The sequence below is a fragment of the Capra hircus genome, chromosome 3, assembly GCF_001704415.2.
Source record: "Capra hircus breed San Clemente chromosome 3, ASM170441v1, whole genome shotgun sequence".
Taxonomy (NCBI): Eukaryota; Metazoa; Chordata; class Mammalia; order Artiodactyla; family Bovidae; genus Capra; species Capra hircus.
In genome coordinates, this window is record NC_030810.1 from 107,068,573 (window position 1) to 107,089,300 (window position 20,728).

At 38.8% G+C, this 20,728-nt stretch overlaps 1 protein-coding gene across 1 annotated transcript in view; it reads left to right on the top strand.

Moving 5' to 3' along the window:
• The window catches only part of LOC102182460 (CD48 antigen), a 44,210-nt gene continuing 24,273 nt past the window's right edge, over positions 792–20,728 (top strand). The window contains exon 1 of the mRNA XM_018046336.1: positions 792–911. Within this exon, the coding sequence (XP_017901825.1) occupies positions 845–911 (67 nt within the window). The 5' untranslated portion in view covers positions 792–844. The remainder of the gene's footprint in view (positions 912–20,728) is intronic.

Below are 20,728 nucleotides of genomic sequence, written 5' to 3' on the forward strand. Positions count from 1 at the left end.
TATGTAGGATCTAAAAAAGCTGAACTCATAGAAATAGAGAGTAGAATGGTCATTGTCTGGGCTGGCAGATGGGGAGATGCTGGTCAAAAAGTACAAACTTTAGATAATTAAAAGAGCCAGATACGAATTTGCCTATGTGTACTGAACTGTAACTTCCTCCAGTTTTAAAGGAAAACTGGAGAAGGAAATGGCAACCCACTCCAGTGTTCTTGCCTGGAGAATCCCAGGGACGAGGGAGCCTGGTGGGCTGCCGTCTATGGGGTCGCAGAGTTGGACACGACTGAAGCGACTTAGTAGTAGTAGTAGTATAGATAATTAAGATGAATAAACTCTGGGGATCTACTGCATGGCAAGGTGACTGTAATTAACAATACTGCGTTATATACTTGAAACTTGTCAAAAGAATAAATCAATCCTAAATGTTATCATCACACACACATAGTCATTATGTGAGGGGTGAGAGATATTAACGATACTCATTGTGGTAATTATTTTGCAATCATACATGTATCTCATGATCATGTTGTGTACTTTTAAACTTACATATACTGCATGTCAATAATATCATGATAACCTGGAAAAATAGAATGTTTATGATGGTTAGATTTATGAGGTGTGATAACAAGTGATTCTTTATTCTTCTGTACAATTTCCTATATTTTCCAAATTTTAAACAATCAGCATGGATAATTTTTATCAGGAAAAAAAAAACCTCTAATTTTTTTACTTTCTGCTTTGACTCATCAGGCAAGGAAAGACTACTGCCGAAAGGATCACAGAGGGGAGGGGCGGGGAGCAAGCAGAGGAGGAGCCAGAGTCTAACACAGTCAGCAGGCAGTCAGTCATGGACTCCTTATGCAGCAGCTGGCTCCCCACCCAGACACTGATTCTCCAAATCAGTCTCATTTTTGGTGAGTAACAGGACAGATGGGGCTGCTCCTGGGACAGGGTGGTGAGAGGCTGAGTCAGGTGTGAGGAAGATTGGTGGGCAGCTGGAGCTTGCCTGGTACCAGCTTCCTGTTTCTCAAGCTTCTTTGAGGGTTGAAGGGGAGGAAAGAGGGGTCAGGGCTTTTCTGGAATGTCTGCAAGTTCCTCAGGATGGGAAAATCACCATCAAACCCTTACTTCAAAAGGCAATTATTAGCCCTGCTTTGTGGGGCTGCTGCTGCTGAAATGATTAGAGCAGTGTCTCATTTTTCAGATTCTGGTTTGGCAGAACTGTCTCCACAATATCAGGCCCTTCTCTCCATCCCCTACCCCCACCCCCACCCCCACCTCCCAGACTTCCTTCTCCTTACAGCCTGAGGGGGACATGTGGGATGAGTGAGGGACCGGGACAAGCTCCCATTGCCCCATATTCAGGGACATCTGAGCTGTGGGGACATCTGCAGAGGTGGAGGGTAGAGGGGTTGGGGGGAGGTTGGGGAAGTTGGATTCTGACCTCTCATATGATGACCTTTATGTGTGGTTACAGTTGATGACCTTAATGTGTGGTTACAGTTGTTTTCAACTCTGCGGAGGCTGGGATAAGGCTGCAGATGCTGTCTTGTGTGTGGATTGTGAGTTGGCCCCCTGACTTTGTACCCCAACCATTTTATGGTGCAAAGTAAAGCTTAACTCTGTAGTCAGACACATCGGGTCACAAATTCTGGTCCTGCCCCATATTCGCCGTAAAATCTTCAGCCAACGTATATACCCTGGGACAAGTGGGCTTTACCTGTCTGAGCTTCAACTTCCTTACTTGTAAAATGGATAGAATAACACCTAACTTCATGTGTCATTTGGGAAATTAAATGAAATAGAGCACATTCTGACCGGTGTCTGACGTAGGGACACAGAATACTCATGTACATCATGTTATATTTTTCTATCTTGATGAAAGATTTGCAGAGAGACCCTTAAAAGAAAAAAGTATTGTTTCACTGTTTCATAATTGATGATTTTATCATAATCCATCAGGTTAAAAAGTGAAAAGATTTTCCTTTTGGAATCAAAGGGATTGTGGTGACACAGAGATTGCGCACTTTCCTAAACTCCTCACCCACCTCCACCTCCAGGACCATGTTTTGTCTCAGACTGCAGAGAGGCTGATGAGGGCTGCAGGGCCCTCACTGTCCTAACCCTCCCCACCCCCCACTCCCCACAGAGAACTCTAACCTCTTAATTCAGGGATAGGGGAACCTCTGCTTTTTAAAAGAAACTACTCTCCTCTCCCTATTTCTGACCCTTTCTTCCCTCCCCAACCTCTAGGAAAATGATCTTATTTACATTTTTCAGCAAGGAAACAGCTGCTCCATTAGTGCCCTCCACAATCTGAATTCTTTTTCCTTTTTTTAGTCAGCAAATGCTAAAATTACCTCATTAAGGTCATGGAGTTTGTGCGATCAGTGATCAGTTTAGGTTGTCCTGATTTTTTTTTTTTTTGAGATGTAGTTACATCTAGGCTGGCCCCTCTGTGCTTCCAGAGCTCTTCCCCTGTTCTGCCATTACAGCACCTCTCAATGTTCTCAGAGAGGTGTGTAGGTGGGAGGGCAAGGGCAACACAGGAAGCCATCTGCCCATCTGCTCTCTGTCTGTGCATTTTAGTTGCCAAACAACCACTGAGGGGTGGAAGTCCCCCCAAAGAAAGTGCAGCTGTTCCTGCCTTGCCCAAACAGGCATCAGCCGAATTATAAGCAGACTGAGAGCAACAATAACAAGGCTATGTGTATGTAAGTCCCACTTGAGAGGGGAGGGCAGGTAGCTGGGTGGGTCCCAGTGGCTCTAGCCACAGTGTCCTTTATATTACTTAAACAGTGATAAAACAAGAACTCTTTCCTGTAAATGCATCCTGGATTAAAGCTGATTCAGGCAGTACTGGTTTCATACTTTTAAGAATTGATGTTGATTGAACTAGTGAGTGCTTGTCCTTTATTTAAAATTATAATTTTAAGACATTTAAAGGATATGGTATCATATCATCATATTTAATTTCAGTTCCTTGAAAATTTGCAAAAGAAAGTTTTATGGGTGTATTTTTTCATGTACCCTTAAGGCAGGGCACACAGGATGTTTTGGTATACGTAAGAGATGGAAATGACCTCATTTACATTTTCTTATCAGCTTTTCAGTTATTGTTAGATTTGGTCCTTTTCTGTATGTTTTAATAGATTCCAGAAGCTGCATTAGAAAAAGAATTGGAAATCAGGAACTGGGATCTAGGGATAGTGGCACCAATTGTTCTCTAGTTATTTTTCTCAGTTTTCTTGTAAATTGTAACTTTATCTCCGTGATCATGTCAATAATATTTTCTGTAGCCTGAGAGAAATAACTTAATAAATTTATTTAAATATAAGAGAGAGAGAACAAAAAAAGAGCCAAAAACAAAAACAAAAAAGACTCAAGAGTCAGGCAGCTTGCAACCACACAAATAAACAGATCTAAGATTGCTGGGAGAAATATCGATAACCTCGATATGCAGATGACACCACTCTTATGGCAGAAGGCGAAGGAGAACTCAAAAGCCTCTTGATGAAAGTGAAAGAGGAGAGTGAAAAAGTTGGCTTAAAGCTCAACATTCAGAAAATGAAGATCATGGCATCTGGTCCCATCACTTCATAGCAAATAGATGGGGAAACAGTGGAAACAGTGTCAGACTTTATTTTTGGGGGCTCCAAAATCACTGCAGATGGTGACTGCAGCCATGAAATTAAAAGATGCTTACTCCTTGGAAGGAAAGTTATGACCAACCTAGATAGCATATTCAGAAGCAGAGATATTACTCTGCCAACAAAGGTCCATCTAGTCAAGACTATGGTTTTTCCAGTGGTCATGTATGGATGTGAGAGTTGGACTGTGAAGAAAGCTGAGCACTGAAGAATTGATGCTTTTGAACTGTGGTGTTGGAGAAGACTCTTGAGAGTCCCTTGGACTGCAAGGAGATCCAACCAGTCCATTCTAAAGGAGATCAGCCCTGGGTGTTCATTGGAAGGACTGATGCTAAAGCTGAAACTCCAGTACTCTGGCCACCTCATGTGAAGAGTTGACTCATTGGAAAAGACTTTGATGCCGGGAGGGATTGAGGGCAGGAGGAAAAGGGGATGACAGAGGATGAGATGGCTGGATGACATCACTGACTTGATGGACATGAGTTTGAGTGAACTCTGGGAGCTGGTGATGGACAAGGAGGCCTGGCATGCTGCGATTCATGGGGTCGCAAAGAGTCAGACACAACTGAGTGACTGAACTGACTGACTGAAGCTTTACAGCCGTATGGAGCTCTTGCAAAATCTCTTCATTAAGTTGATGCTGCTGCTGCTGTTGCTGCTGTCAAGTCGCCTCAGTCGTGTCTGACTCTGTGGGACCAAATAGATGGCAGCCCACCAGGCTCCCCCAACCCTGGGATTCTCCAGGCAAGAACACTGGAGTGGGTTGCCATTTCCTTCTCCAGTGCATAAAAGTGAAAAGTGAAAGTGAAGTCACTCAGTCGTGTCTGACTCTTTGTGACCCCATGGACTGTAGCCTACCAGGCTCTTCGGTCCATGGGATTTTCCAGGCAAGAGTACTGGAGTGCGGTGCCATGGCCTTTTCCACATTAAATTGCTGGTCTGGAAATTCCCTCATTCCTATCTTTTCCTGAACTCTGACTATTTGCTTTTTCTTTAGTGATTTAGTTCCCTCTTCAAAAACACCAAACATTGCCTTGCAGTGTTTTGTCTGAAAGAAAATAAACCGATGAATCACCACCACCAGCACACCAGCTTGATCTTGTGTCTCCAGTCTTCCAAAATGCTTCCTTGAAAACCAAAATACCCAAAAGAAGAAATTAAAAGCAGGAAACAACCATGTGTAAAAATAAAGTGAAAATTCTATTCTGCTTAACTTTAAGCAAATATATTGAAAACTGAGATGCAGTGGCTCTAGAAAAATATAATTTACCAATACTGAGTCCAGAAGAGAAAAAAAATCTAAGCAGGCTATGGAAACACACTCCTGTGTTTCTTCTCTATTCTCTGATGCTAGCAAACTACTTCTGATGCTAGATGTAAGAGTTCTTTTCCCCACACCAAGCAATTTTGTCATTTACTGGTTACCACATGGGCTTCCTACAATTTGACTCAGTTATAACACTATCTTCCTGTCAGATCAGCTTGTCAGATCTCACAGATTAAAGGTTCAATCCCTTATTCTCTCCCAACTTCAGACACTTGTAACAAGTCCAGGTTAGCTGTGCTTTTGACAGACTGGCTATAAATTAGAGGTTCCCATGATCTTCTTGTCAGGTTTAATTAATTTGCTAGAGCAGTTTACAGAACAACAGGAGATCAGTTTACTTACTAGATCACTGGTTTATTATTTAAAAACATAACTTCTGAACAGCCAGATGAGCAAGATGGATCAGGCCAAGCATGTGGGAAAATGTGCTGAGCTTGCATACCCTCTCCTGGAGTGCCACCCTGTAAGCACCTACTTGGGTCCACCAACCCAGAAGCTCTCCTAGCCCCATCCTTTTGGGTTTTTATGAGGACTTCATTACACAGGCAGAATTGATTGAATCACTGATCACTGATGATTAAACTCAGTTGCTAGGCCTTCTCCCCTGTCAGCATAACAGAGCGTGGGAATGAAAGTTTCAACTTGCTTTTAGGCTTGGTTCCCTCCCATCCCAAGGAGCTTTCCAAAGTCACCTACCGAACATAAATTTCAGTTGTGGTATGAAAGGGGTTTGTTAGGAATAACAAAAGATAGCCATTTTACCTTGTTGCTCTGGATCTAATTCAGTAACTGGGAACAATATTCAGTTCAGTCATGTCTAGCTCTTTGTGACACCATAGACTGTAGCATGTCAGGCCTCCCTGTCCATCACCAACTCCTGGAGCTTACTCAAACTCATGTCCATCGAACCAGTGATGCCATCCAACCATCTCATCCTCTGTCATCTCCTTCTCCTCCTGCCTTTAATCGTTACCAGCATCAGGGTCTTTTCAAATGAATCAGTTCTTCACATCAGGGGGCCAAAGTACTGGAGTTTCAGCTTCAGCATCAGTCCTTCCAGTGAATATTCAGGACTGATTTCCTTTAGGATGAACTGGTTGGATCTCCTTGCAGTCCAAGGGACTCTCAAGAGTCTTCTCCAACACCACAGTTCAAAAGGATCAATTCTTCGGCGCTCAGCTTTCTTTACAGTCCAACTCTCACATCCATACGTGACCACTGGAAAAACTGTAGCTTTGACTAGACGGATCTTTGTTGGCAAAGTAATGTCTCTGCTTTTTAATGTGCTGTCTAGATTGGTCATAACTTACCCCTGGAATGCTTATGTAGGAAGCTGCAAAGATTTTAGGAGCTATGTCCCAGGAGTAATAGACAAAGAGCCAAATACATATGGTTTTCAAATAAATCATAAAAACACATTACCTTATTTTAAAAAATAGGCTAAATTGTCTAATACCTACTCTTTAAAAGGTAACAGGCACAGTAGTTTCATAGGTTAATTATAATCAAAGTTTACAGAACAGATGATTCTACCTTCACCACTATAATTTAATAGTATTATAACATACTAGTTAATACAGTTCAGCTCAGTTCAGTTCAGTCGCTCAGTCATGTCTGACTCTTTGCGACCCCATGAATTGCAGCACGCCAGGCCTCCCTGTCCATCACCAACTCCCGGAGTTCACTCAGACTCACGTCCATCGAGTCAGTGATGCCATCCAGCCATCTCATCCTCTGTCATCCCCTTCTCCTCCTGCCCCCAATCCCTCCCAGCATCAGAGTCTTTTCCAATGAGTCAACTCTTCTCATGAGGTGGCCAAAGTACTGGAGTTTCAGCTTTAGCATCATTCCTTCCAAAGGAATCCCAGGGCTGATCTCCTTCAGAATGGACTGGTTGGATCTCCTTGCAGTCCAAGGGACTCTCAAGGGTCTTCTCCAACACCACAGTTCAAAAGCATCAATTCTTTGGCGCTCTGCCTTCTTCACAGTCCAACTCTCACATCCATACATGGCCACAGGAAAAACCATAGCCTTGACTAGACAGACCTTAGTCGGTAAAGTAATGTCTCTGCTCTTGAATATGCTATCTAGGTTGGTCATAACTTTTCTTCCAAGGAGTAAGCGTCTTTTAATTTCATGGCTGCAATACAGTTAGATCCGTGTTAAATATGATTAACAAAGGCAACTTAGGTGATCAACTTTATTTAATACTTCATGAAGTGGTCATTCTCCATTTCCAAGGGGCCAAAAAACTGCAAAATAGGATGAGTGGCAGAAAGCTTTTATAGGATAAGGAATAATGAATAAGGAAGAGAAAAATAGAAAATAAATAAGGAACAAGAAAATAAGTGCAGAGCCCACAGTTGGTCTGGTGTTTAGGGATTGGCTGACCGGATATTTCATTTTCTTGTCAAGCAGAACATTTATAAGAATATGAAAGTTACTTAAGTTTGGGTTTGCTGACATGGCACCCGAGACAGGAGAGGCTCAATCATGGGCCTAGAAATTTATTTCAACAGACCAGAGAAAGAAATGAGATATAAAATTTCAAAGAAGAGCATTCTATTATCATAATATATAGATGATTTAATTTTTACTTGAAAAATCCAAAAAGAATCCATAGAAAAATTCTTACAAATAATAAAATTCAGGAAAAATGTTGTATACAAAATTAAATAAAGAAATAAATAAACATATTGCACAATACTAATGCTGGGAGGGTTTGGGGGCAGGAGGAGAAGGGGATGACAGAGGATGAGATGGCTGGATGGCATCACTGACTCGATGGACGTGAGTCTGAGTGAACTCCAGGAGTTGATGATGGACAGGGAGGCCTGGCGTGCTGCGATTTATGGGGTCGCAAAGAGTCGGACACGACTGAGCAACTGAACTGAACTGAACTGAATAACCGGAAAGACATGACATCAGGAAAACAAAATGCCTAATATGTAAACATAACAAGAAATGTGTTGAAGATACATGACAAAAACATAAAATACTATAGAAACACACTGAATAATTATTGAACAAATAAGAAAAGGTGAAAGTGAAAGTGTTAGTCACTCAGCCATGTCCCACTTTTCTGTGACCCTGTGGACTGTAGCCCACCAGGCTTCTGTCCATGGAATTCTCCAGGCAAGAATACTGGAGCAGGTAGCCATTCCCTTTTCCAGGGGATCTTCCTGGTCCAGGAATCAAACCCAGGCAGGCAGATTCTTTACCCTCTGAGCCACCAGGGAAGCCTGAACAAATAGAAAAACATATCATATTACACTTAATAGGAAGATTAAATTGTAAAGAAATTGGTTATCCTGAAATTAATTTATAGATTAAATGTGATCCTAGTGAAAAATTACCAACAAAGTTTTTGTTTTTAAATCCAGATAGTTTATATGGGAAATTATGAGGCAAGAACACTCAGAAACATTCTGAAATATAAGCATAATTGAGGGAATAGGTTTACCAGATGTTATAACATATCATAAAACTACAGATGTTAAAGCACCAGAATATCAGCACACGAATAGACATGGTAAGTTCAGAAAAGACACAATAAATTACTTTGAGACAATTGGCTAGTCATAAGGGAAAAAAAAACATTATATTCATACCGCATATCTTGTATCAAAATAAATTCTACAAGGACCAAAGATTTAAATATATCTGGAAATTTCCTCTGGAAATGGATAATAGTGATAGTTACACAATATTATAAATATACTTAAGACACTGATGTGTACACTTCAAATGTTTAAAATGGTAAATTCTATGTTATGTATATTTTCAAAAATTTTAAATTGAAGAATAATTGCTTTACAGAATTTTGTTGTTTTCTGTCAAATTTCAACATGAATCAGCCGTAGGTATTCATATATCCCTTTCCTTTTGAACCTTCCTCCCATCTCCCTCCCCATCCCACTTCTCTAGATTGATGTAGAGCCCCTCTTTGAGTTTCCAGAGCCGTACACAAAATTCCCCTTGGCTATCTACGTTACATATGGTGATGTAAGTTTTCATGCTACTCTTTCCATACATCTCATCCTCTCCTCCCCTCTCCCCATGTCCATAAGTCTATTCTCTATGTCTGTTTCTCTTTCCATTGCAGCCCTGTGAGTAAATTCTTCAGTGCCATTTTTCTAAATTCCGTATATATACGTTCAGTTCAGTTCAGTTCAGTTCAGTCTCTCAGTCGTGTCCAACTCTTTGTGACCCCATGAATTGCAGCACGCCAGGCCTCCCTGTCCGTCACCAACTCCCAGAGTTCACCCAAACTCATATCCATCAAGTTGGCGATGCCATCCAGCCATCTCATTTAAAATCTATTTATCTTTCTCTTTCTGACTTATTTCACTCCATGTAATAGGTTCTAGGTTCATCCACCTCATTAGAACTGACTCAAGGGTGTTTCTTTTTATGGCTGAGTAATATAGTGATTGCAGCCATAAAATTAAAAGACATTTACTCTTTGGAAGGAAAGTTATGACCAACCTAGATAGCATATTCAAGAGCAGAGACATTACTTTGCCAACAAAGGTCTGTCTAGTCAAGGCTATGGTTTTTCCAGTGGTCATGTATGAATGTGAGAATTGGACTGTGAAGAAAGCTGAGCAGTGAAGAATTGATGCTTTTGAATTGTGGTGTTGGAGAAGACTCTTGAGAGTCCCTTGGACTGCAAGGAGGTCCAACCAGTCCATCCTAAAGGAGATCAGTCCTGGGTGTTCATTGGAAGGACTGATGCTGAAGCTGAAACTCCAATACTTTGGCCACCTCATGTGAAGAGTTGACTCCTTGGAAAAGACCCTGATGCTGGGAGGGATTGGGGGCAGAAGGAGAAGGGGACGACAGAGGATGAGATGGCTGGATGGCATCACCAACTCGATGGACATGAGTTTGAGTAAACTCTGGGAGTTGGTGGTGGACAGGGAGGCCTGGCATGCTGAGATTCCCAGGATTGCAAAGAGTTGGACATGACTGAGCAACTGAACTTAATATTTTTTGTGTATATGCACCACAACTTCTCTATACGTTCATCTGTCAATGGACACCTAGGTTGCTTCCATGTTCTAGCTATTAATAGTGCTGCAATGAACAATGGGATACATGTGTCTTTTTCAATTTTGGTTTCCTCAGGGTGGGATTGCTAGGTCATATTGTGGTTTTATTCCTAGTTTTTTAAGAAATCTCCATAACATCTTCCATAGTGGCTGTATCAATTTATTCCCACCAATAGTGCAAGAGCATTCCCTTTTCTCCACACCCTCTCCAGCATTTATTGTTTGTAGACTTTTGGATGATGGTCCTTCTGACCTGTGTGAGGTGATGTCTTATTGTAGTTTTGATTTACATTTCTCTAATAATGAGTGATGTTGAACGTCTTTTCATGTGTTTGTTAGCCATTTGTATATCTTCTTTGGAGAAATGTCTGTTTAGGTCTTTTCCCCACTTTTTGATTGGGTTGGTTGCTTTTCTGACATTGAGTTGTAGGAGCTGCTTGTATATTTTGGAAATTAATCCTTTGTCAGCTGTTTCATTTGCTATTATTTTCTCCCATTCTGAAGGTTATCTTTTCACCTTGCTTGTAGTTTCCTTTGCTGTGCAAAACTTTTAAGTTTAATCAGGTCCCACTTGTTTACTTTTGTTTTTATTTCCATTACTCTAGGAGATGGGTCATAGAGGATCTTGCTTTGATTTATGTCAAGTGTTCTGCCTATGTTTTCCTCTAAGAGTTTTATAGTTTCTGGCCTTACATTTAGGTCTTTAATCCATTTTGACTTTATCTTTGTGTATGGTGTTAGAAAGTGTTCTAATTTCATTCATTTACATGTAGCTGTCCAGTTTTCCCAGCTCCATTTATTGAAGAGGCTATCTTTGCCCCATTGTATATTCTTGCCTCCTTTGTTAAAAATAAGGTACCAATAAGATGCGTGGGTTTATTTCTGGGCTTTTTATCTTGTTCCATTGGTCTATATTTCTGTTTTTGTGCCAGTACCATACTGTCATGAACTATAGCTTTGTAGTATAATCTGAAGTCAGGAAGGTTGATTCCTCCAGCTCCATTCTTCTTTCTCAAGACTGCTTTGGCTATTTGGGGTATTTGTGTTTCTAAATGAATTGTGAAATTTTTTGTTCTAGTTCTAGTTCTGTGAAAAATGGCTTTGGCAATTTGACAGAGATCACATTGAATATGTAGGCTGCATTTGATAGTACAGTCATTTTCACAATATTGATTCTTCCTACCCAGGAACATGGAATATCTCTCCATATGTTTATGTCATCTTTGATTTCTTTGGTTAGTTTCTTATAATTTTCTGTGTACAGTTCTTTTGTGTCCTTGGGTTGGTTTATTCCTAGATATTTAATTTTTCTTTTTTTTTTCTTTTTACTTTATTTTACTTTACAATACTGTATTGGTTTTGCCATACATCAACATGAATCTGCCATGGGTATACACTCGTGGTGGATATTTAATTCTTTTTGTTGCAATGGTGAATGGGATTGATTCCTTACTTTCTGTTTATTTTTCATTGTTAGTATATAGAAATGCAAGTGATTTCTATGTATTGATTTTTGTATCCTGCAACTTGGCTAAGTTCACTGATTAGCTCTAGTAATTTTCTGATACTATCTTCAGGGTTTTTCTATATACAATATCATGTCATCTGCAAACAGTGACAGCTTTACTTTTTCTTTTCTGATCTGGATTTCTTTTATTTCTTTTTCTTCTCTGATTGCTCTAGCTAGGACTTCCAGATATTATTATTAATTATATGATTAATATAACTAAGTGGAATAATAAAATCATATAATTAAGTGGAATAACATTAGTCCACTATTGAATAATAGTGGTGAAAGTGAACACCCTTGTCTTATTCCTGATCCCAGAGGAAATGCTTTCAGTTTTTCACCACTGAGAATAATGTTTGCTGTAGGATTATCATATATGGTCTTTACTGAGGTAGGTTTCTTCTATGCCCATTTTTTGAAGAGTTTTAATCATAAATGGATGCTAAATTTTGTCAAAGGCTTTTTCTGCATCTATTGAGATTATCATTTTAATCTTTCAGTTTGTTAATATGATGTATCACATTGATTGATTTCTGTATTTTGAAGAATCCTTGCACCCCTATGCTGGGACAACTGGTCAACCACTTGCAAAAGAATGAAACTAGATCACTTTATAACATCACACACAAAAATAAACTCAAAATGGATTAAAGATCTAAACGTAAGACCAGAAACTATAAAACTCCTAGAGGAAAACATAGGCAAAACACTCTCAGACATAAATCACAGCAGGATCCTCTATGATCCACCTCCCAGAATTCTGGAAATAAAAGCAAAAATAAACAAATGGGATCTAATTAAAATTAAAAGCTTCTGCACAACAACAACAACAACAAAAACTATAAGCAAGGTGAAAAGACAGCCTTCTGAATGGGAGAAAATAATAGCAAATGAAGCAACTGACAAACAACTAATCTCAAAAATATACAAGCAACTTATGCAGCTCAATTCCAAAAAAATAAATGGCCCAATCAAAAAATGGGCCAAAGAACTAAACAGACATTTCTCCAAAGAAGGCATATGGATGGCTAACAAACACATGAAAAGATGCTCAACATCACTCATTATCAGAGAAATGCAGATCAAAACCACAATGAGGTACGATTTCACACCAGTCAGAATGGCAGCGATCCAAAAGTCTACAAGCAATAAATGCTGGAGAGGATGTGGAGAAAAGGGAACCCTCTTGCACTGTTGGTGGGAATGCAAACTAGTACAGCCACTATGGAGAACAGTGTGGAGATTCCTTAAACAACTGGAAATAGAACTGCCTTATGACCCAGCAATCCCACTTCTGGGCATACACACCAAGGAAACCAGAATTGAAAGAGACACGTGTACCCCAATGTTCATCGCAGCACTGTTTATAATAGCCAGGACATGGAAACAACCTAGATGTGCATCAGCAGATGAATGGATAAGAAAGCTGTGGTACATATGCACAATGGAGTATTACTCAACCATTAAAAAGAATACATTTGAATCAGTTCTAATGAGATGGATGAAACTGGAGCCTATTATGCAGAATGAAGTAAGCCAGAAAGAAAAACACCAATACAGTATACTAACACATATATGTGGTATTTAGAAAGATGGTAATGATGAACCTCTATGCGAGACAGCAAAAGAGACGCAGATGTATAGAACGGACTTTTAGACTCTGTGGGAGAGGGAGAGGGTGGGGTGATTTGGGAGAATGGCACTGAAACATGTATACTAACATGTAAGAAATGAATCGCCAGTCTATGTTTGATATAGGATATAGGATGCTTGGGGCTGGTGCACGGGAATGATCCAGAGAGATGATGTGGGGTGGGAGGTGGGAGTGGGGGTTCAGGATTGGGAACTCATGTACACCCGTGGCTGATTCATGTCAATGTATGGCAAAACCAACACAGTATTATAAAGCAAAATAAAGTAAAAAAAAAAAAAAAAAAAAAAAGAATCCTTCCACCCCTGGAATAACCCAACTTGATCATGGTGTATGAGCTTTTTGATGTGTCGCAGCAATTTGTTTGCTAAAATTCTGTTGAGGATTTTTGCATCTATATTCATCAGTGATATTGGCCTGTAGTTTTCTTTTTTGTGTGTGTTGTTTTTGTCTGGTTTTAGTATCAGGGTGATGGTGGCTTTGCAGAATAAGTTTGGAAGTGTTCCTACCTCCACAATTTTTTAAAAGAGTTTTAGAAGGATTGGCATTAGCTCTTCCGTAAATGTTTGATACAATTCTCCTGTGAAGCCATCTGGTCCTAGGCTTTTGCTTGGGAAATTTTTGATCACAGCTTCAATTTTAGTGCTTGTAATTGAGTTTTTCATAATTTCTATTTTTTCCTTCTTCAGTCTTGGCAGGTTGAACTTTTCTAAGAATTTGTCCATTTCTTCCAGGTTATCCATTTTAATGCCATATAGTTGTTCATAATAGTCTTTTATAATCCTTTGCATTCCTGCATTGTCTGTTGTAACCTCTCCTTTTTCATTTCTAATTTTGTTGATTTGATTCTGCTCTCTCTTTCCTTGATGAGTCTGGCTAAAGATTTGTCAATTTTGTTTATCTTCTCAAAGAACCAGCTTTTAGTTTTATTAATCTTTACTATTGTTTCTTTCATTTCTTTTTCATTTATTTCTGCTCTGGTCTTCATGATTTCTTTACTTCTACAAATTATGGGGTCTTTTTGTTTTCTAGTTATTTTAGGTGTAAAGTTATGTTGTTTGTTCGATGTTTTTTCTCATTTCTTGAGGTAGGATTGTATTGCTACAAACTTCCATCTTAGAACGGCTTTTCCTGCATCACATAGGTTTTGAGTTGTTGTGTTTTCACTGTCATTTTTTTTTTTAGAATTTTTTTTATTTCCCTTTTGATTTCTTCAGTAACCTCTTGGTTATTTTTAAAATGCACTGTTTAATCTCCATATGTTTATGTTTCTTACAGTTTTTTCTTCTAGTTGATATCTAGTCTCATGGCATTGTGATCGGAGAAGATGCCTGACATGATTTCAATTTTCTTAAATTTACTAAGGTTTGATTTATGACCCAAGATGTGGTCTATCCTGGAGAATGTTCCATGTGCCCTTGAGAAGAATGTGTATTCTTCTGCATTTGGATGGAATTTCCTGAAGATATCAATGAGACCCATCTTATCTAATGTATCATTTAAGACTTGTGTTTCCTTATTAATTTTCTGTTTTGATGATCTGTTCATTGGTGTGAGTGGTGTGTTAAAGTCTCCTACTATTACTGTCTTACTGTCAGATTCTCCTTTTCTGTCTGTTGGTGTTTGTCGTATGTATTGAGGTTCTCCTATGTTGGGTACATAGATATGTACAATTGTTATGTCTTCCTCTTGGATTGATTCCTTGATCATTATATAGTGTCCTTCCTTATCTCTCATAGTATTCTTTAAGTTCTCTTTTGTCTGATATGAAGATTGCTACTCCAGCTTTCTTTCGCTTCCCATTTGCATGGAATATATTTTCCCACCCTCTAACTTTCAGTCTATACGTGTCTTGAGCTCTGAAGTGGGTTTCTTGTAGACAGAATATATATGGGTCTTGTTTTTGTATCCATTCAGCCAGTCTGTGTCTTTTAGTTTGAACATTTAATCCATTTACATTGAAAGTAATTATTAATATATTTATGTTCCTATTGTCATTTCTTAATTTTGGGGGGTTGATTTTGTAGATCTTTTTTCTATGGTTGTATTTCTTGACTGTATAAATCCCTTTAACATTTGTTGTAAAGTTGGTTTGGAGGTACTGAATTCTCTTAACTTTTGCTTGTCTAAAAAGCTTTTTATTTCTCCATCAATTTTGAGTGAGATCCTTTCTGGGTACAGTAATCTTAGTTGTAGATTTTCCCCTTTCAGTACTTTAAATATATCCTGCCATTCCCTTTTGGCCTGCAGTTTCTACTGAAAGGTCAGCTATTAAGCATATGGAGTTTCCCTTGTATGTTACTTGTTGCTTCTCCCTTGCTGCTTTTAATATTCTTTCTTTGTGTTTAGTCTTTGTTAGTTTGATTAGTATATCAAGAGGAGAGTGAAAAAGTTGGCTTAAAGCTCAACATTCAGAAAACGAAGATCATGGCATCTGGTCCCATCACTTCATGGCAAATAGATGGGTAAACAGTGGAAACAGTGTCAGACTTTATTTTGGGGGGCTCCAAAATCACTGCAGATGGTGATTGCAGCCATGAAATTAAAGACACTTACTCCTTGGAAGGAAAGTTATGATCAACCTAGGTAGCATATTCAAAAGCAGAGACATTACTTTGCCAACAAAGGTCCATATAGTCAAGGCTATGGTTTTTCCTATGGCCATGTATGGATGTGAGAGTTGGAATGTGAAGAAAGCAGAGCACCAAAGAATTGATGCTTTTGAACTGTGGTGTTGGATAAGACCCTTGAGAGTCCCTTGGACTGCAAGGAGATCCAACCACTCCGTTCTGAAGGAGATCAGCCCTGGGTATTTTTTGGAAGGAATGATGCTAAAGCTGAAACTCCAGTACTTTGGCCACCTCATGAGAAGAATTGACTCACTGGAAAGGACTCTGATGCTGGGAGGGATTGGGGGCAGGAGGAAAAGGGGACAACAGAGGATGAGATGGCTGGATGGCATCACTGACTCGACGGACATGAGTCTGAGTGAACTCCGGGAGTTGGTGATGGACAGGGAGGCCTGGTGTGCTGCGATTCATGGGGTCGCTGAGGATCAGACACGACTGAGTGACTTCACTTTCACTTTTCACTTTCATGCGTTGGAGAAGGAAAGGCAACCCACTCCAGTGTTCTTGCCTGGAGAACCCAGGGACGGGGGAGCCTCATGGGCTGCCGTCTATGGGGTCGTACAGAGTCGGATACAACTGAAGCGACTTAACAGCAGCAGCAGCATTTTTTCTAGGTATTTATGAAATACTTTCTAATGACAGACAATTAGCAGAATTCATAATAACCCATTAAAATCAGTTGCTATTATTATTGGTAATTGGCTGGAAATAGAAAAAGTTTCTTGTGTAAGACTAATGTTTATTAAACACACACACACACTCTCTCTCTAAAGCTAAAATCTCTATTTATGAGACAAGGAAGAAATATGTTTAGTTGTCCCATTACTACCTCTGTCATGTTAATAGAGGGTACTTTAAGAATATTTTTGCTCAAAACTAAATTTTTACCATTTCAAAAAAAATGAAGCAATCATGAGATGATTTATTTAATGGCCAAGAGTAAGAAAGGCTTGAGTATGACAAAGACAAGGCACAGTCAAAAACTCCTGAAAAACAGAAAAGGTTGATAGATTTGACCCCATGCTCAGTTGCTTCAGTTGTGTCTACCTTTTTGTGACTCTATGGACTGTAGCTCTCCAGGCTTCTCTGCCCATGGGATTCTCCAGGCAAGAATAATGAAGTGGGTTGCCATGCCCTCCTCCAGGGAATCTTCCCAACCCAGGGATCGAATCTATGCCTCTTACTTCTCCTAAATTGCAGGCAGATTCTTTATCCACTGAGCCACCTGGGAAGCCCACATGGTTAGAAAAAATATCACAAATTAGAGAAAATAGTATAACTCATATATTAAAAGTCAAAAAAGGGGGAAATATTTAAATGTTCTCCCTTTGGAAAAAAAAGAGGATCAATAACAATTCAGGAGAATTCTATGTGACTATGCAAAAGATTAACTCAGTTATTTATGTGCTGATATAAAATAATTACTAACCTACATCATCAAGGGGGAAAAAAAGCACTGTTCAGAACAGATTACATAACTTGTTATTCATGTAAAAAAGAAGGGGAATTATGTATATGTTTTCTATACATAGAGATAGAATATCTTTGAAAAGTTATAGGAAAAAGGAAAAAGGCATGAGGGTCTTTTCATAGTTTATCATTCTATGCCTTTAAAATTTTTAGCTATGTGACTTTATTGGCTATTCAAAAGCTTAATAAAGTTGAAAAAATTAAACTCCCCTGACTCGCTATAGACATAAAGACATAAATAGGATGAAAGGAAAAGAATGGGGGGAAAAATCTATATAATTCATAGTGAAAAGAGAGCTAGAGTAACTATTCTGATATCAGAAAAATAGATTTTAAGTAAAAAATAAAGTTATGAGACAAAAATGGGACACTTTATACCTATAAAGGGTCAATTCATCAAGAAAATATAGCAAGTATGCAATATGCATGCCAAATAACAGTCTGCAAATTATGAAACAAATATTGACAGAACTAAAAGGAAAAATAATTTTACAAAAATAATTGGAAACTTCAATGCCTTATTTACAGATAAAACATCTAGAAAAAGATCAGTAAATCATGGAGAACTTGGGCAATTTTATAAACCAACTAAATTTATAAAATACATGTGTAGAACACTCTACCCAACAACAGAATGCACATTTTTCTTAATTGCACATGGACATTCTCTAAGGTAAATCATGTGAGACCATGAAATAAAAATTCATAAATTTTAAAAGTTTAAAATTATAGAAACTATCTTCTCAGACCATACTGTGTCCAAGGTAGATATCAATAACCAAAGGTAGAAATTGATAATCAAAAGAAAGCTGGAAAATTTGTAATTACATGAAAATTTAACAATATACTCTTATTCAACCAATAGGCCAAAGAAGAAATCAGAAGAGAAATGAAAAATTACTTTGTGATGAGTGAAAATGAAGCAAAACATTAAAAAATTTATAAATATATTAAAAGTACTGCTCATTATATTACATTATGGTTGTAAATACCTACATTAAAAAATTAAAAAAGATCTCAAATCAACAACTTAAATATATATCTTATGGAACTATCTAAAGAACAAACTAAACCCAAAGCCAGCAGAATAAAAGGAAATAATAAAGATTAGTGCAAAAATAAATGAAATAGAATGTAGAAAAGTAATTGAATCAGTGAAATCAATGAAACCACAAGTTAGTTTTTTGAAAAGATCAACAAAATTGAGAGAGGTAATAGTTGCACAACATTGGGAATACACAAAATGCCGCTGAATCATACTCTTCATAGTGTTAATTGTATGAGAATTTCACCTCAAAAAAAAAAAAAAAAAAAACAAAACAAAACCAAGTACCTAAGAGTGAGTGCATGTGTACTAAGCTGCTTCAGTCATGTCTGACTCTTTGCCACCCTATGGACCGTAGCACACCAGCCATACTGGAGTGGTTGCCATGCTCTCCTCCAGGGTATCTTCCAGGCCCAGGGATCGAACCCAGGTCTCCTGCATTTCTTGCATTGGCAGGCAGGTTCTTTACCACCAGCACCACCTGGGAAACCTATACCTAACAGTATGCTGGTACAATTCTTGAAATATAACAAAAAGAGCAAGAAGTTTCCAAAGGGAAAATATTTTAAAGAAAAAAAAAAATTCAGACTTTTCATCTGCAAACCGGAAGCTTGATGACAGTGAAAAGGCATCTGTGTGCTACTCAGAGGATAGGAGAGCAATCTTCGCCATTCAACCTCAATGCCATCCTGGCTGGCTCAGCAGTAAAGAATCCGCCTGCAATGCAGGAGACTTGGGTTCAATCCCTGGGTTGAGAAGATTCCCTTGGAGAAGGAAATGGCAACCCACTCCAATATTCTTGCTTGAGAAATCCCATGGAGAGAGGAGCCTGTTGGGCTACAGTCCATAGTGTCACAAAAGAGTTGTATATGACTTAGTGACTAAACAAGAGAAGACATTAGCACTTAAGTAAGGATTCAGAGAATATATCATTCACAGAGCCTATTTGAGAAAAATCCTCAAAAAGTTGTCCATCAAATAAGAAGCTAATCTTAACAGTAGGTGGGCTTCTCAGGTGGTGCTAGCAGTAAAGAACCCACCTGCCAATGCAGGAGACATAAGAGACATGAGTTTAATCCCTGCGTTGGGAAGATTCCTTGGAGGCAGAAGAATTGGCAACCCACTCCAATATTCTTGCCTGGAGAATCCCATGGACAGAGGAGTCCGGCAGGCTACAGTCCATAGGGTCGGAAAGAGTTGGACACAACTGAAGCAACTTAGAACCCACATGGAACAATAGGGAAAGATGAAGAATAAACAGTGGTAAGCAAAAAAGCACACAATTGTAATTAAACTGCATAGATGATGATATTGTAAGATCAAGAAGAGATAGAATACACAGAAAAAAATGTACAAAAAAGATCTTAATAACCCAAATAACCATAATGGTGTGGTTATGTACCCAGAGCCAGACATTCTGGGGTGTGAAGTCAAGTGGGCCTTGTGAAGCACTGCTGTCAATAAAGCTAGTAGAGGTGATGGAATTCCAGCAGAGCTATTTAAAATCCTAGAAGTTGATGCTATCAAAGTACTTCACTCAATATGTCAGCAAATTTGGAAAACTCAGAAGTGGCCACAGGACTGGAAAATGTCAATCCTCATCCCAATTCCCAAGAAGGGCAATACTAAAGAATGTTCAAAGCACTGGACAATTGTACTCATCTTCCACAGTAGTAAGGTTATGCTCAAAATCCTCCAAGCTAGGCTTCAGCATTATACCAACCAAGAAATTTCAGATGTTCAGGTTGGGTTTAGAAAAGGCAGAGGAATCAGAGATCAAATTGTCAACATTCACTTTCTTGCTTTCATAAAGAAAGCAAGAGAATTTCAGAAAAACATCTATCTCTGCTTCACTGAATATGCTAAACCCTTTAACTGTGTGGATCATAACAAATTGTGGAAACCTCTTAAAGAGATAGGAATACCAGACCATCTTATCTGTCTCCTGTGAAACCTGTATGCATTTCAAAAAGCAACAGTTAGAACCTTGTATGGAACAACTGACTGGTTCACGATTGAGAAAGGACTATGACAAGGCTGTTTATTGTCACCCTGTTTATTTAACGAATACACATAGCATGTTATGCGAAATGCCAGGCTGGATGAGTTAGAAGCTGGAATCAATATTCCTGGGAAAAATATCAACAATCTCAGATATGCAGATGATATCACTCTAATGGCATGAAGTGAAGAGGAACTAAAGAGCCTCTTTATGAGGGTGAAGGAGGAGAGTGAAAAAGCCAACTTAAAACTTGGTTTTAAAAAAACTGAGATCATGGCATCTGGTCCTATCACTTCATGGCAAATCAAAGGGGAAAAGGCAGAAGCAGTGACAGATTTCCTGTTCTTGGGCTCTAAAATCACTGCGGATGGTGATTGCAGCCATAAAATTAG